Source organism: Salvelinus namaycush, chromosome 5 (assembly GCF_016432855.1).
Source record: "Salvelinus namaycush isolate Seneca chromosome 5, SaNama_1.0, whole genome shotgun sequence".
In the NCBI taxonomy this organism is placed as follows: domain Eukaryota; kingdom Metazoa; phylum Chordata; class Actinopteri; order Salmoniformes; family Salmonidae; genus Salvelinus; species Salvelinus namaycush.
In genome coordinates this window covers 58881026-58898538 of record NC_052311.1, presented here as the reverse complement: position 1 = coordinate 58898538, position 17513 = coordinate 58881026, and the positions used below count along the sequence as shown (strand labels likewise).

At 40.7% G+C, this 17513-nt stretch overlaps 1 protein-coding gene across 7 annotated transcripts; it reads left to right on the top strand.

The window, feature by feature from the left end:
- Positions 1-4004: 4004 nt before the first annotated feature.
- LOC120048546 (phospholemman-like) lies at positions 4005-16617 on the top strand. 7 transcript variants are annotated; one of them, XM_038994615.1, is made up of 10 exons: positions 4096-4248; positions 5447-5533; positions 5666-5760; positions 11706-11757; positions 12182-12220; positions 12448-12474; positions 12707-12781; positions 12907-12943; positions 13113-13156; positions 15697-16617. In XM_038994615.1, the coding sequence occupies exons 2-10, from the start codon at positions 5530-5532 to the stop codon at positions 15714-15716; spliced, it is 393 nt and encodes a 130-aa protein (XP_038850543.1). In that variant the 5' UTR covers positions 4096-4248; positions 5447-5529; the 3' UTR covers positions 15717-16617. The 7 variants fall into 7 exon arrangements, with proteins under 7 accessions (XP_038850547.1, XP_038850543.1, XP_038850542.1 ...); XM_038994614.1 differs by having other exon boundaries at positions 5645-5760; positions 12185-12220; XM_038994613.1 differs by having other exon boundaries at positions 5645-5760.
- The last annotated feature ends 896 nt before the right edge of the window (positions 16618-17513 follow it).

Sequence of the window (17513 nt, the reverse complement as noted above, 5' to 3'; positions counted from 1 at the left end):
TCTTAGAATGTCTCAGAATGACATTGAAAGGTTCTTGGGTGACAGGATGGTTACTGGACTGGAAGATGGTTACACTGTGGCGTAATCATGGAGATTTATTGTAAGGCATTCAAATATTTTAAGGACGGACCCAAAATCCATTTCTCTCCAGCTCAAACCGTATGCTTCTCTAGCATTCATTCTGCTTATCAGTAGGACATGCACAAAGTCTAATATAACTGACCATAAAGCGTATCCACCGAAAGAGATTCAATGAAATAGTGATCAGTATGAGAGCTCAGTAGGTCTTGGTATGGCAACTCAGTACCTCGTCCCTTTTAACCCTGAACAGAAGGGCACATGCCTGTGTTTGGGGCACAACAGTGCACGTGGATGCACCACACACGTCCTGCACACGGGATCTCCATCGTCCTATAGTGTGTTTAAGGTGACAACAAAAAGGAGGGGCTATTCCTCAAGGTAAAAGGAAAGAGAAAAGACTAGGTGTGTGAAGTCAGCAGGACGACCTGAGCTACCCAGCAGACATCCCCGGACACCTTGCCAAGACAGATCTCATTCTCAGGTAAGAAGGGGATTCACTGGCTTTCCCAGGCCCTGTTTTACAACCATCTGTGTTGTTATAATCACTTACACATCCATAGGGTGGGGTGTTGCTATAGCACCATTAGGTTCTGAAGATTGTATGGATGTAATGGTGATTTTTGTATATATTTGGACGGTCAATCTAAATTCACCTTGTAAAGTCTAAATATTCTCAGAAAGTTGACCTAGGTTGGTGTGTTCCCTACGAAAGGCAGTTGTCAGGTAGTAAATATATGTATAGGTATCCTTGACCTTGAGTGAAGACATGCTGATCAGCATGGTGACCTTCACTACTATTAGTCTGCAACAGGGAAAATGGCATTCTGGGCATATTGGAATATGATAGTACAATACGATCGGAAATATTCTGTTTCCCTCTATAAGTTCAAATGTATGTGTTATGTTTCAGTGTCGTGTGTGTCAATGCTCTAAGTGAATGCTCTGATGTGAACTATACACATAATAGTATTTTGATGTAGGACTAATTCCCATCATTATCAGTTGGAGTTGAGAAGTAGAGTAATCTACGACCACATCTTACTGTGTATGAGGGCATTAGAAAACTAGAAAACTCATTCTAAAAAATCTGATAGGAAAAGTTGGATTACTAGCATTGACCTGGTCTTCAAATAGTGGAATTGTCCATTGTAAAACAAACTAGTTTTTACCAGAATGAAGGAGATGGGTGTCGTATTTCTATATTTCCAAAACATTGCAGTGTAAACCCCAGTGAGTGACCAAGGTCGAGCCAAGGGTGTCCTGAGGCCTGTGGCGTCCGCCCCACATTTCCTCCCTCAGCTGTTTTCTGTCCAAACACCCACAATGCCCTCCCGCTGCGTCCCGGTGTCTGTCTCACACCCCAAGGACATTCTGCCCCTTTATGCTCACTGTGTTTGGGAACAAGGATGGGACTGTGCAGGAGGGCAACATAGACACAATGGTTTTAATTACATTAGTTCATTATTGATCATACGAGTATAATCATACAGTATTATCCCTCTTCAGCTAGGAATAAAAAGGGTTAATTCAAGATGGTGTTAAATTCTAGGAATGACCCCAATGGTTACTGGTATGTCAAATCAAATCAAATCTTATTTGTCACATCCGTCGAATACTGCAGGTGTAGACCTTACAGTGAAATGCTTAAAAATACCTAAAAAAAGTAACAAATAAAGTAACAAATAATTAAAGAGCAGCAGTAAAATAACAATAGTGAGGCTGTATACAGGGTGTACTGGTACAGAGTCAATGTGCGGGGTCACCGGTTAGTCAAAGTAATAGAGGTAATATGTACATTTAGGTAGAGTTATTAAAGTGACTATGCATAGATAATAACAGAGAGTAGCAGCAGCGTAAAATAGGGGCGGGGGGGGGGGGGGGGCAATGCAAATAATCTGGGTAGCCATTTGATTAGATGTTCAGGAGTCTTATGGCTTGAGGGTAGAAGCTGTTTAGAAGCCTCTTGGACCTAGACTTGTGAGATGTTATGCAGTTATAATAGATGCCTTTTCTCATTTTGCTCCCAGTCAGGTTGTGCAAGATGGGACAATTCTCAGTTCTGGTTTTGCTGACAGGTAAATCAGACATTTTCATGATAAAGATATATGGAGTAATGCAACAGATGAATTCTGCAAAATAAAATAATATTTTTATTAAAGATTTTATGGACATTAGTATGGAAAGCTACAGTGGGAACTACAAATCTGTGATACAACAGACAAGTTATGCTTAGTCTTAGAAGAATGTTGCTGGATTGTTTTAATGCACTTGACATTTTGTGACCTTTTGTGTCCTTCCAAGAAATGACAGTTGACCTTGACCCTTAACATGATCAAAACTACATATACACTTAGATCTATCCACCAAATGACAAATGTTTTAAAAATGTTTCTTCTTTTTCTCTCCTAGTTCTCTGTGCATTCTTCGAGGAAACTGAAGCAAGTAAGACACATCTGCTTTAGTGTTGTCTCTAGTTGTCTGACGAGTTGGTCAAAACTTGCTCTTTGTTAGACTCATCTGTTTTTCATGAGGTTCTTGTTTTCAGGTGACTGTGAATGAGAACTAACTATTGTCAGCAGATTTGATCACTGTCACTTAAACCAGAGTCACACACTGTGCAGCCAGTCAGAGCAACATGTGTTTAATTTGCTTGAGGTTAATTTTCTGTTCTCCCTTTCTCTCCTCCCCCCTCTCTCGTCTGCAGATCCATTTGTTTACAGTAAGTAGCTCATTCCTCTACACTCATTCAAATGGAACTGATAAATCCCCACCACCAAACAAAATGAACATAGTGGTATGTAAGTGACCATATTCTTATTGGATATGAAATGACATGAGCGCATCAGAAATATGCTTCTGACATTGGATGAATCATTGCGCCTGTGTGATTCTTAGCTGTTGAATGTTGAATTTCCCAGACTATGAGAGACTACGAATTGGAGGCCTGATCATTGCAGGCTTGCTTGTAGCAGGTGGCTTGTTTGTCCTACTTAGTAAGTACACATAGCCCAATTACTAATACGTTCTTACATAATGAATGTAACTCAAGAGGATAGACCCAGACTTTGTCAGTGTTTGTAGTAACATCTCATTATTCTCTCTTCAGATCCCAAATGCACTAGAAAGAACAAGTAAGAGCCTATTTTATATCCATGTCTTTATAAACCCTTTACCTGGCCTACATAAATGCTTCACAAATAATTTATACTGTATAAGAAATGTCCTTTCATATGATTGTTACACTGTACTGTTGTACTGTGTGTGTAAACATTTTTTAAATCTTGTTTCAATCTCCATTTTTTCCCCTACAACAACAAAAGAAAATCTGAAGATGACACAAGTGAACTCTAAGCATCTCTAAAGGATGGAATCTGACTAACTGGTTGCTGTTGTTCTAATGATGAAGATTCGGGGGTGGGAATGGGGCAGGACTCTGGCCATGACAATGTAATGACACCTGAATGGATGTGAGAGCGGATGGAGGGTGGGGGGACCACAATACATCTATTTACTGTTTTGTTTCTTTATTGGCTCAAATATATGAGTTTATTCTCAGGTGTTTTACGGTGGTAGTGAGATGTATGATCGAACAACTAAAATACATTTCATTTAGCTATAGGTCCTAGGCATTATGGTCAAACGGAGTTGCATTGAGCTAAAACGATTAGCCTTCAATTGTTTGTGCAAATTCTTATTAATGAAAAGCCAAATAAATACCATTGGACACCATTGTTAGAAGTAAACAACATGCAAAACTGTTTGTATTCAGAGATGTGCACTGTGCATGCTCTCAAGATAGAATATGTAACCAAAACAGGTACTGTACACAACTATTTTGAATATATTGATGTGATAATGTTCGATTTGGTACCTTCCATATCACAGTTTTTACATGTTGTTGCTATATTTGTTATAGCAACAACAGGTCATTGAAAGCAACCAATGACAAACAAATAATAAAATCCTCCTCCTCTCCAGCGCATGCAACTTCAATTTAAACTCAGCCTATTTTTAAGCTGAGCAAACCTGTTGAGCGTCAGTGAAAAAGGGTGTTGGCGTCTGTCTGACTCAAGAGTACGTTCGTCTATTGTGTGTCGCTCCATGCCCGACATTTCCTGTTTTTTCCCCCCTACACACATCTCCATTTGGGTTTAACGCGTGTCGGAGGTAAGTTTTAGTTTTCTAACAATTAGAGTTCGAGTGAATGCTTAGCTGTAGTTTCATCAAAAGTATGAGTATGTTAACCGTTATTTATTCTATTCATTTCAAGACAACAATAGGCTAATCTTGTTTTAAGTAATTTCTAAAATGTTTGCTTAGCGCATCTTTGACCAAGACAAACTTATCACTCTACATGTTCTAGTAGTAGTAGCCTATCCCTAGTAAGACCTTAACATATATGTAATTCCTTTATAGGCATATCCTTTTCTTTCCTGGCAAGAGTTGCTCAGATTTGGGAAAAAGTTGACTAGCCTAACTAAAATACTCTAAAGGGTACAATCTGTATTAGGCTATGAATTATGTTTATAGAACAAAGATCGAACCTGCATGTAATATAGTTTCAGTTTGTAGCCTACAGTATAGGCCTATGCGAGACAGACAGAACGAGCGCATATGAGCCAGAGCCATGTGCAAGTATTATAAATCGTGTTTCTGCGTCACGCAGATGTATTTGTTAACCTGCTTTTATGAATTCAGTTATTTACTCGGGCTGTTCTACAACAGTGCTCTGGATGTTGTTTGTAATATCCAAACAAAAAGTCCATAACCTATAGGCTTAAAGCAACATTTTGACCATCGGCAACTTTTCTTCTCCTTTCTATTCCGTTTAGCACTGGTGTCCAGGCACTCTTCTAAAAGAGGGAGGACCCAATTAAATCCGCGTGATATTCAGTATTTTATCTGGCATAACGCTCATGGAAAACAACGGAACACGTGGTCCTTCCTTTATTGTATTCAATACATTTTTCTAGAGCCAGATTTTAATGTCTGTGGTGCTCATCATCCAGCTGTGGTCCAGCTGTGCTTTGATGGGTGGAGGGGTGGTCAGCCTTAATGATGCGATACTAATGTTACATGTCCTCTCCCATTAGCAAATCAATTTTTTTTACTGGATCAGAATATTCAGTATTTGATCAAATTAATGTCGCAAGATAATACGTTTGGGACTGGTAGGCTAGTTGTGGTGCTGTCCTTCTGTAATGGAAAATGCATCAGTGTACATGCCGCTGTATGTGGGGAATTACATTTGAATGACCAATTCTGTTCAACAGCTTGGTGGTACCCTTCACACACTATTGTGCCAACCCAAACCATAGGCTACCGTGCTGGCTTGGATATTTTATTTTCACATTGTCCTTTTCAGCATGGCTCCTGCAACTATGGTGATGCGTAACCATGCCAACACAGTACGACATGGCTCAGTTATGTTCTGCTCACTAGTGTGACATGGGTAAGCTAATAGACATTTTGAAATAGAATGAATGATTGATTAGTAGACAGACATGTTATTATGAAATTGTTGTTCTATTTCAAGTCTATGCTTATGGATCTGTGATAACAGGGATCTGGGGTTCTGGTACAGTGCAAACAGCCCAGCTGATAAGAAGCCTGATAGAGCTGTTATCCTGGACTGATCTTTATTCACTGTGGTTACTCCAGCACAGTGCTGTTGCTAAGGTGATTGATACTGACAGACGGACTTATAACTGACATATAAATGTTATCTCACACTCAAAAGCTAAACGTATTCTACTGCCTTCAGTGGGTCGCCTACTGCCGGCTCTAATCATACACAATGTTTGTCTAGACCTCAAATACGGATGAGCAACGTTCAAAAGTGAGGACCTCAGAGAGACTGCCTCATTAAAAATGAGAGATTCAGTGTGATCACAGAGTGGGACACTTATTTATTCTGTGAGACATTACAAATCACAAGAGATGATAGGTAAGCCATGGTTCTATTTTTCCTCAGTTTAAGGCTAATTTGACTCAGTTTCAGATAATTAGGGTTCATCATACATTCACCATAGCAACACCATCACTCTTTACTTCAGATATATGAAAAGCTTATTTCAAGGCCTCACTGCCTCAGAAGCACAGCAAAGCAACACCAAGGTCTTTCCCTTGAAGGGAAGGCCGCATGACTTCTTTAAGCTTTAAACAGTGGAGCTGCTGTTGCTGCTATTGTTGACCTTGTGGCTGTGGGTAGGAGGGATGAGTCATGGCTATAGTATGCCACAACCCCCCTCTCCATTGAGAAGCCAGAGGAACACATTGCCCTGCTTTGCTCCTGCAGCTACTTCTTCATCAAACACTAACAACAATTAGTGGTTTCAATAGCCATCTATGGCTGACTGACAGAAAAACAACACTGTATGAGCAAATATCGACTACAGTTTACCCAGCTAACTTAAAACGTTCACAGAAATGTCTGGTACTCGTTTCTGTCTGGTTCAGTTTTGGTTATGAGACAGCATGGAAGAATGGACCCATAACATTTTTAATCAACAATTCTGACAGCATGAAATAAATATTAAATATCAGATGTTATTTATTCCAGATGTAATATGAATACATACATGCGATACTGTAGTGCTCTATCACAGTCCCTTACCACATTAGAATGTTTTCCCAGTGTGTTTGCGTTCCTATTATACCTCAAAGGTATAGTCTCAGTGGTATGTTTTGTTCCTAAATTAGCTGCACGCTAGATTCCTGTGTCCAGGCACCATGGGGGAGTCCAGGCACCACTATGGGGGAGTCCAGGCACCACTATGGGGGAGCGAAGAGTGAACCTGTATGAGTATGGAGAGGTGACTGGGTCATAGTGGGAGATGTACACACACAGACATACACATCTAGACTCACCCACACACACAGGACATGCTCGGCTGTCATTGAAGCTTTGCTCCTCAACCTGACAATCTTTCAGTGGTATTTTTGTATTTATTTAACTAGGCAAGTCAGTTAAGAACAAATTCTTACTTACAATGACGGCCTACCCCAGCCAAACCCTAACCCGGATGATGCTGGGCCAATTGTGCGCCGACCTATGGGACTCCCAATCACGGCCGGTTGTGATACAGCCTGGAATCGAACCAGGGTCTGTAATGGCGCCTCTAGCACTGAGATGCAGTGCCTTAGACCGCTGCACCACTCGGGAGCCCATATTGTGTGATTTGAAAAGACAAACTTGCCTGTTCCGAGGCCTCATGGAACTCTTAGATAAGTCATATGGCAGTGGACACTGCTGTTCCTCAAACCTTTACCCAACTGGCATTACGTCTCTCTGCCTCTGTAGTTGGGGAAACTTGATCTCCAATCCTCCTCATGTTGGTAGGCAGAGTGAATAGAGGGAGAAGAGAGTAATAGAAGAGACTTCACAAACACAAAGAAAACCAAAAAATCCTAGGTTTGATCCATTTCACAAGTACCTTTACAAGTAACTTTACACAAGTAATTTCCCCCTTATGTGATTATTCTTACTCCTAATAAACATAGCTAGTCCTAGGATGACCTTTTGAACCTTTTGAATTTGTTATAAAATCACACATTACAGTAGGGAGAATCTCATTTGAAAGCTTCCAGTGATACACCATTACAATGAGAACTACAACATAGTAATGTGTTTACCTTATAAATGAATGGCCTTTTCAGGCAGGACCAGGAGTCTATGAGTAGCTGCATCGTTAGCTCCTTTTATCCCTGTGGGTGATTTAAAGAAAAATGACCACAGGATCTTTGAAGCCCTCAGATCCAACCTTTTAGGCATCTAGGCTTCCTCAGAAATAACTGTGAATTCAGGGTTCTGCACTGTACCAATGTGACAGACATTCTGGAATATATCTCCTGGGATTCTTAATGATACTGCAGATGGAGGGATCTGGACCCGCTGTAGAGTAATGGGTGAGTCGTGACTGACTGAGATGGCCAGGTGGAATGACAAGGAGTTAGGAAAAGAGAAAGGGAGTGAGTGTGAATAAGGGAGTAAGCACAGGTGTAATGAGTGAATGTGGGTGGGACTGGTGTGGGTGTGTACTCATCGTAAGTTTAGACAAGAACCTATTGTGAATGAACAGGTTAGTGAGTGAAGTGGGATAAAAGGAGGGCAGTGCAAGGCGAAGAGAGAGGGGTGAACCGAGTCGTACTGTTACCACACTAACGGCCGATTCTTCCTTTGCTTCAGGCATTCAGTGGCAGGGAGGCCAGCGTGACCCATGTTAGAACACTAATCCCATTATGACCAGGCCTGGTCTCCAGGGTGAATCTGCCTGGTGGGGAACTGAGGGGATGGCTAAGCACGATCCGCAGCGCTGCCTAGCATTGTCTTGAACAGACAACCAACAACCCTAAACGTTGCTACATAAATCTCACAAGGTTGGCCGCTTCCACCCTTTGCTAACATTTACTCTGTAATATGATTCCCAACTTGAAAACGTGGAAAGAAAGAACCCCGGGAGAGTCTACCTCTCTCTCTCCCTGTATTGAATCGTAAACCATCCACGGCCGATTTTTGGAGAGCTTCCCGCTTCTTGCATTCCCTCTCCCTCACCAACATTGCTGGGGAGAGGGAGGGTGCGCTTGGAAAGAAACCAGGGGGGGGGGTTTTCCCTGGTTGCTGCCAAATGCCAAATAGTATGACACTGCTATAAGATAGAGGGAGGCTCTCTGTTTTAGCTGTGTGTTATTGTAAAAGCTGTAGTGTTGTTATATGAGCTGTAGTGTTGTTATGGGAGCTGTAGTGTTGTTGTAGGAGCTGTAGTGTTGTTATAGGATCTCTAGTGTTGTTATAGGAGCTGTAGTGTTGTTATAGGATCTGTAGTGTTGTTTTAGTAGCTGTAGTGTTGTTATAGGATCTCTAGTGTTGTTATAGGAGCTGTAGTGTTGTTATGGGAGCTGTAGTGTTGTTATAGGATCTGTAGTGTTGTTTTAGTAGCTGTAGTGTTGTTATAGGAGCTGTAGTATTGTTATAGGATCTGTAGTGTTGTTATAAAAGCTGTAGTGTTGTTATAGGCGCCGTAGTGTTGTTATAGGAGCTGTAGTTTTGTTATAGGAGTTGTAGTGTTGTTATAGGATCTGTAGTTTTGTTATAGGAGTTGTAGTGTTGTTATAGGATCTGTAGTGTTGTTATGGGAGCTGTAGTGTTGTTATAGGAGCTGTAGTGTTGTTATACAAGCTGTAGGGTTGTAGGGTCCCATAACAACACGAAAGGAGCTGTAGTGTTGTTATGGGTTGTCCTGTGTTGTTATAGAAGCTGCAGTGTTGTTATAGGAGCTGTAGTGTTGTTATATAAGCTGTAGTGTTGTTAGTGGAGCTGTATTGTTGTTATAGGATCTGTAGTGTTGTTATATAAGCTGTAGTGTTGTTATATAAGCTGTAGTGTTGTTATAGGATCTGTAGTGTTGTTATAGGAGCTGTAGTGTTGTTATATAAGCTGTAGTGTTGTTATAGGATATGTAGTGTTGTTACAGGAATTGTAGTGTTGTTATAGGAGCTGTAGTGTTGTTATAGAAGCTGTAGTCTTGTTACAGAAGCTGTAGTGTTGTTATCGGAGCTGTAGTGTTGTTATAGGATCTGTAGTGTTGTTATAGGAGCTGTAGTGTTGTTATAGGATCTGTAGTGTTGTTATATAAGCTGTAGTGTTGTTATATAAGCTGTAGTGTTGTTATCGGAGCTGTAGTGTTGTTATATAAGCTGTAGTGTTGTTATAGGATATGTAGTGTTGTTATAGGAGCTGTAGTGTTGTTATAGGATCTGTAGTGTTGTTATAGGAGCTGTAGTGTTGTTATAGGATCTGTAGTGTTGTTATAGGATCTGTAGTGTTGTTATATAAGCTGTAGTGTTGTTATAGGATCTGTAGTGTTGTTATCGGAGCTGTAGTGTTGTTATAGGATCTGTAGTGTTGTTATAGGAGCTGTAGTGTTGTTATAGGATCTGTAGTGTTGTTATAGGAGCTGTAGTGTTGTTTTAGGATATGTAGTGTTGTTACAGGAGTTGTAGTGTTGTTATAGGAGCTGTAGTGTTGTTATAGAAGCTGTAGTCTTGTTACAGAAGCTGTAGTGTTGTTATAGGATATGTAGTATTGTTATAGGAGCTGTAGTGTTGTTATAGGATCTGTAGTGTTGTTATAGGAGCTGTAGTGTTGTTATAGGAGCTGTAGTGTTGTTATATAAGCTGTAGTGTTGTTATAGGATATGTAGTGTTGTTATAGGAGCTGTAGTGTTGTTATAGGAGCTGTAGTGTTGTTATAGGAGCTGCCTTTACAAAACGTTACCATGGTACTACAATGACAAAATAGTAGTTGTAGTTTTTTCATTATACTACCATGGCAGGAAAATACCAAGTGACCAAAAACATAGTAATTTATGGTACTCACGTAATGTAACATATACTACTCCCTATGCAATGGCAAAGTGTAGGCCTATTACACTCTTAAACCCCTTTTAGCTCATAGTGAAAAACCACAACACACATGGTCTAGTAGTGTAGTGTACCCTCTTAAACTCTGGAACCTGGATAGGATATAGTGAGAAGAATAATGGGAGTCTGAATCCTTGAAGATTGTATCTGGTGCTTGTCCAGTATGTGGCTGGTGGCGTACACCACATGACGGAAAATAAATGTAGCCTTATCATGAGCAGAAACAAAAGGGGAGAGTGAGAGTTGTGACATAAGGGATTTAGCTACCAAATCTCCTCGAGACTCCATTCCTGTCCAAATCAGTATCCAGCCCTTCCAGAACCATCATGTTAGGCAGAGTATGATCAAAGAAGGCCAAACCCCTGGAACTCTGCTCAAGCCCCAGCATGTTTGTTATGTGGTTGCCATTGTCTCTCTTTCTCTCATGGATACTTTAGAAACCTGAGGGTGGGTTGTTGTTAGTGTGTGGTTGCTGATGGGTGAGGTGATTTCCTCTCTTTGTCTTTTATTTATATGGTGTGATGGAAAATCACTGGGGTCTAGTTACTTTGCGCTTTGGCGCTGGAGCCATGCTCAATGATCCAGCATTTTTTCCCTTGTGGATTTTCTACTCCTTTATGTCATTTGACAGTTATATGATTATAAAGACATTATAGCCCAAAATATATATTCAACAAGGAATAGCTGAAACATAATTAGGTTTGAAGGTTTGGCATGAGATGAAGCAAAGCACTCTGGGCAACATTCAAGATCACATGGGTTACGCTGCTCAGAAGCCATTTTGTACAAATCTAAATCAAATATGGGACTCCAGGGGAAAGCTAAATGTTGTGTCAGGTCTCTGTTGACATTGGAACTGGTGTGAGCCAGTTTTGGGCACTGTATGAGCTGCCATTAGCTTCCCGGGTTTGAAAAGGTCTAATCAAATCAAATAGGTAGTGGGACCAGGGTAATTTAATTCTAACAAGTGGAGCCTTGATCAGACAATCAGGCGGGTACATTTATTTTCTTAATTTTGAGCAGCAGAGCTGCTTATGTGGGTGTGAAAAGGGCAGGGAGGATGAGTGCCAATTTGCTAGGGTGCACTGCAGTCATAATGGTCAGCTACTTTATCATATAAAGTCAGCTTAATATTATAATATGATCATATTATTATGCCATTACTTTGTTTCCCTCAATTATTTATGTTCTGTCTTCTCCAGGTGAAAGAGAGTTTGAAGATGGCAAATATCTCTGCTTTGATTTTATTGACATGTGAGTGGCAGGTCTTAAAGACCAATCATACATAGCTATTAATACCACTTCCTGCTTAGGTTTCCCCAAAGCTACCATCTCTGTTCATCTTGTTTTGCCCAGTCTTCACTCACAACTCTGGCTCAGTATTCAGCACAGTAGATACTATTGTATGTTTTGAGTGAGAGAGAGAATATGTTTATGTAATGTTATGAAATACATATGGTTATGGATATGAATAGTATACCAATCTAGAACTAAATAGAGGATGGATAGATTCATTGACCTTCTCCAGTGCTATTCAAGGTCAAAGCCGTTGAGAGACCACGAAAGTTACAAGTGCACTTGTCACAGGGACGGAAAGCTGACTTGTTTGGGACATTGTTGGGATGCCATGTTGTCAATGCATTATGCTGTGTGCTTACCATTGTGTCTCTTCTGTTAGCAGTTACGTCCCTTGTGTTCGCAGAGGAGCAGAAAGAAAGTATGTAACTGACAATTATTTATCATAATAGCGTTCCATAGTTTTATTTCTCTAAATCTTTTGACATGCATTAATATGGTCTCCAGATAAATCATTGATTCACAAGTAAAGTAGGCCATTCGCTATTTGCCCATTTTGAGGTTGGGTGCATTCCAGTTCTTTGTATTATTTTTGAAGGTGTCTAGATGCTGTATAAACTGACATTTGTCATGTTTTTGCCCCTACAGTGGAGGAGGAGGATCCATTTACCTTTGGTGAGCAGAGAGATACATCTTTTAGAACACTCAACAACTCTCAACATCCCTGGCTTACTGTGTATGATTAATGCTTTTCCCCTCTCACTCTCTCTCGCTCCCATTATTCTCTCTCCTGCACTCTCTCTCTCTTGCTCTCTCCTGCACTCTCTCCTGCACTCTCTCTCTCTTGCTCTCTCCTGCACTCTCTCCTGCTCTCTCTCCGGCTCGCTCTCTCTCTCTCTCTGTTCAGATTATCACAGGCTACGTGTTGGGGGGTTGATCCTGGCAGCAGTTCTGTGTCTGATCGGCATCACCATCCTCTTCAGTAAGACTCCATCACATAAACACATACACATACTCACACATGATGACACAGTCATAGCATGTATTTACACATGCTCACATTAACATAGGACACAGATTAACTTGTGACCCTTCTTCTTATAACAGGCGGACACTGCAGATGCAAGTTCAACCAGGACAAAAGGTAAATTATCTATCATATCAGTGCATGCTCAGTTCAGTCCAGATCAGGGCACAGTCTTTGTGTGAAACTGTACGTTTCAGGTAGGTGTATGTGTGTGTGTTATGTAGCTCGGTGTCATAATGTATAATGAAATGTAGTGTGAGTTGACACGCTGGTTTTCTCTCTGCAGGAGGAGGTCAGGAAGCAACGCCGCCCAGCCACTCAACGACCAAGGTCGGTTCCCCTGACCTCTCAATCTCCTCTCTGATTGGCCCACACTTTACACTGGATGATTCCTAGCCATCTGGATGCATAAGTCTTGGCTAGGAATATAATGAACATATATAACTGACTGGTATGTTTGAGTGATCATTACAAAATATCCTCTTCAAGAAAAAGGATTAGAAATCAGTTAACCTATTCAGCGTCTCACAAAGACATGTGGTTGGAATCAAAAATCTCATATTTAGACTCATCAGACGAATTTACCCAGTCAAATATAGTGTAGTGGCAAGAGGAATTTAGTCAATAAATTGTTTTCTATTCCTTTACCTGTCTTTCTGTGTCACCAAATGTCTGCATATACTGTAGGCTAATTGTAATGTTACCAGTGCCACGTTCAGTTGCAAAACGTTCTCGAATGTTGCAGATAGAAATTCCATGAATAGAGCCAACGTTATTCCTTATGTCAGAGGCATGTTTGTTCTACATACCATATTTCTATCTGAACATTCCAAAATGTTGCATCCTGCTGAATGCTTCCCAGATTGTCCATCAATGCATGACAGAAAGAAAAAACCGTAGCGCTGGGATTATGGGTCATATCTTTTGAACGACAAGGGCTAGAATCAAGCCGTTTCTCTGAGGAAAAAAGGTAGAGTTGGCTTCGTTGGCTACAGAACCTGTCTATGAAATGCAGTGGTGTCACGACTTCTGCCAAAGTCGATGCCTCTCCTTGTTCGGGCGGTGTTCGGCCGTCGACGTCGCCGGTCTTCTAGCCATCGCCGATCCATTTTTCATTTTCCATTTGTTTTGTCTCGTTTTCCCACACACCTGGTTCTCATTTCCCTCATTATGTGTTGTGTATTTAACCCTTTGTTTCCCCCATGTCTTTGTGTGGTATTGTTTATTGTAAGTGCACATTTTGTTTGACTGGTGCGCGTCGGGTTATTGTGCCCATACTTTGAATTTCCTATGCTGTTGGTTTTACTATTAATCTGCTCCGGCTATTATCAAGTTCTGTTCTCCTGCGTCTGACTTCCCTGCCATCAGATATGCACCCCTTACAAGTGGGGAAAGTGGGAGGGCTGAGCGAGACTACAAATTCAAAGACAGTCTAATTTTCTATACTCAAGGGAGAGAAAAACATAGCTAGACTGTTGTTTTACTATTAAAACATAGCTAGACTGTTGTTTTACTATTATTACATAGCTAGACTGTTGCTTTACTATTAAAACATAGCTAGACTGTTGTTTTACTCTTAAATTCAATGCTGCTATTGTTTTTAATTTTGCAAAGCAGCTTGTGTTTCTTACCAGGCAAAGGGTAGCTAACTAGAAGTGGTGGTGACTGGCTAGCTACGGGAAGCAAGAGAATCGCCTGTAGAGTTGAGCGCTATCCAGATTTTCATATCGTCAATCCGTCCTTCTTTCATCCCGGGATTTACGGTATTACCGGCTTAGTAAACAAGGGGCCATTAAAACGCAACAACAACAAAAAATACACAAGTAATAGTTATTTCCATGGAGGCTGATATGCTAGATGATATGCTAATGAGTGCAAGCAAAAATAAACTAAAAGCAGTTCATGAAGTTATGCATACAGTATATAGGTAGTAGCTACTGAATGTCCTTTTTGGTGAGTTTGGACATTTACAAGCAAATGTCAACAAGAGAAATTGTACAAATTAATTCAGTTTTGCCGCTTTCTCTAGAGCAGCATGTGTTCACGCTGTGTCTGTGTGGAGTCGTTAGGGCAACAGCCTGTCTGCCTGCTCTGCTCAGAGAAAAGGGCAGAGTAGCAGACTGAGGCTGCTGAGAACAGAGAGGAGAACACATGCAAGGAAATCAAGATAGCAGTAACAGCTGTATAGATAACTCATCCAAAGCGCTTTGACTTCTCAAACACAGTAGAAAGCTAGCACCACTATATGATGCCCCGTCTTCTTGTTAATTCAGCCAGTTACTTAGCTTACTAGCAAGTTAAACCAAATAAACAGCTGGACTCACCTGCTCCCGCTTTCTCCCGTCTATTTACAAACAAACACGTGACTCATCTGTTCTGGTGAACTACGGTAAGGCTTCATAATGTAAAATAATATGACACGTGAAATGAAGAACGCAATCTGCTTTATCTCCTAATGTATTGCACAAGTTGACTGCAGGTATTTACTTAAAAAGTAGCTACAAATATTACAATTCATTGAAAAACTTGTTTAGGCGGAGCCGGAGCGGACCTTGTCTGCCTATCTGCCCACACTCATCGCTTGCTCCCCTGTAGCTCACCAGCTGATGTAGGCTGGGTGTGGCACATCCTTCCCACTGCTGAACAGAACTGCACTGCGCATCTGTGCAGCTAATATTAATTGTGCTTATCATCAAAAAACTCTTGTCCAGTCCAGAACTATAGCCATGGCTGTCACTGTTTTGCCTGTGATGACATGATCATTATGGCTGCCCAACGGAGAGCCGTATGTCTGTGTTATCTCACATGGCTTGGTAATGAATGGCTTTTAATGATTCAAGATATTAAGTCATCTTTCTTTCTGTCCACAGCTCGGGCCAGTGAGTGCTAGGAACCAAACGCCCACCTAGCAGCAGGTCAAATCGACTTCTTGGTTCTGCATCAATCAAGAGATATAAATTGATGGGTGGAGTTGGCTTGTATTTTGTCTAATGGAGGTTGTTTTTTAGAGAGTGGTGCTGTCTTCCCAAGAGGGAGGTGGTACTGTGCCATTGGAGATCAGAGGTGTGCTGCTTTTACCTGTGTTGCTGTTCTCCCTTCCGCCCATTACTCCTGTTTCTGCTCCGCCCAATGCTCACACTGTAACTCGCCACCAGCGAGCACACACACACAGACTGACAAAGCAGGACACAATTTTTCCCCCATGTTCTTTGTATTTAAACAGATAACCAAAAGATGCTGTGTGTCGACTCACTCATTATTTCATTGCAATGTTTTGCACCTTTAGTGGCTCCACCTGTATGTGGAAAATATGCGGTAGATTTGACTGTTTGTGTGTGTTTTGAATTGCCATACTGTCACCTAATAATCTTACATGCATATACATTACTGTAAAATAGGTACCGATAGCCATAAACTATTATAATGTCAGTAACTATTCACACACCTTAATCTTGATTATTCCTATATTAACCTTTCAGTTGAATGTAGAAAAGTGCACTGCTCTATGCAGTAGAATCTGTTGTATGATAAATGCAATGTTTTTTTAATAGTACAGAATATTAAAATGATTTCAATAAGCGGATGATATAGTTTTGATTGAGAGTGTTTGCCACCAAAACAACATTAATGTTATTTTAGTTTGTTAGATACCACACAAACAATTACTGTCCCTGAAGAGGGTTTTCTCCCCAATTGGCTTTTAGTGAGTCGCGGTCTACATTGAGATGTTTCTTGGCAAATGAGTAGATGGTGTCTATGTTTGTAATTCAAATTAAAAGAGTTACCTTTTATGACTGTGTCCAATGTTACATTACATTATACTAATAGATGCTGAATCTCTAAATAAAATAAGTCTCTGATAGGCTCCTCAAATGTTAATACTGCAAATTCTTTTCTGTTTTTGACCTAAGGCCCATGTCCTGAGTGGTTCAAAACTACTTCTACATCGCCATCTACTGGATTACATGAAACACTGCAAAAAGACTGGTACAGTGTTTCTCAAACGCATACAAGCATTTTTTTTTATTTTTCAAAACGGTGTTCACAAGACACAACTCTGTGGCCTTTGCAAAACAGTAAAATAATTTTAAAAATGTAGTTGCCTCCTCAAAACATTAATACATTCATCAAAACTACACTGCCTGTACAAAACATTAGGAATACCTGCTCGTTCCATGAAATAGACCGACCAGGTGAAAGCTATGATCCCTTATTGATGTCACTTGTTAAATCCACCTCAATCAGGGGAGGAGACAGGTTAAATAACCATTTTTAAGCCTTGAGACAAATGAGCCAGACATAATATGCAAGTGCCTTTGAACGGGGTATGGTAGTAAGTGCCAGGTGCACCGGCTTGTATCAAGGACTGCAACGTTGCTGGGTTTTTCATGTTCAACAGTTTCCCATGTGTATCAAGAATGATTCACCACCCAAAGGACACCCAGCCAACTTGACACAACTGTGGGAAGCATTGGAGTCAACATGGGCCAACATCCTTGTGGAATGCTTTTGATGCCTTTTAGAGTCCATGCCTGACAAATGGAGGCTGTTCTGAGGGCAAAAGGGAGTGGGAGGTGAAACTCAATATTAGGAAAGTATTGTTAATGTTTTGTACACTCAGTGTAGATACATTTCAACACAGATCCCCAAAATTGCTTGTATGCGATTGAGAAAGACGAAGATTATC

Coding starts and splice junctions, on each gene's coding strand:
- LOC120048546 (XM_038994613.1), top strand. Junction 12,221..12,447: donor CGCAGAGGAGCAGAAAGAAA/GTATGTAACTGA, acceptor TTGCCCCTACAG/TGGAGGAGGAGGATCCATTT. Junction 13,157..15,696: donor CCAGCCACTCAACGACCAAG/GTCGGTTCCCCT, acceptor TTCTGTCCACAG/CTCGGGCCAGTGAGTGCTAG.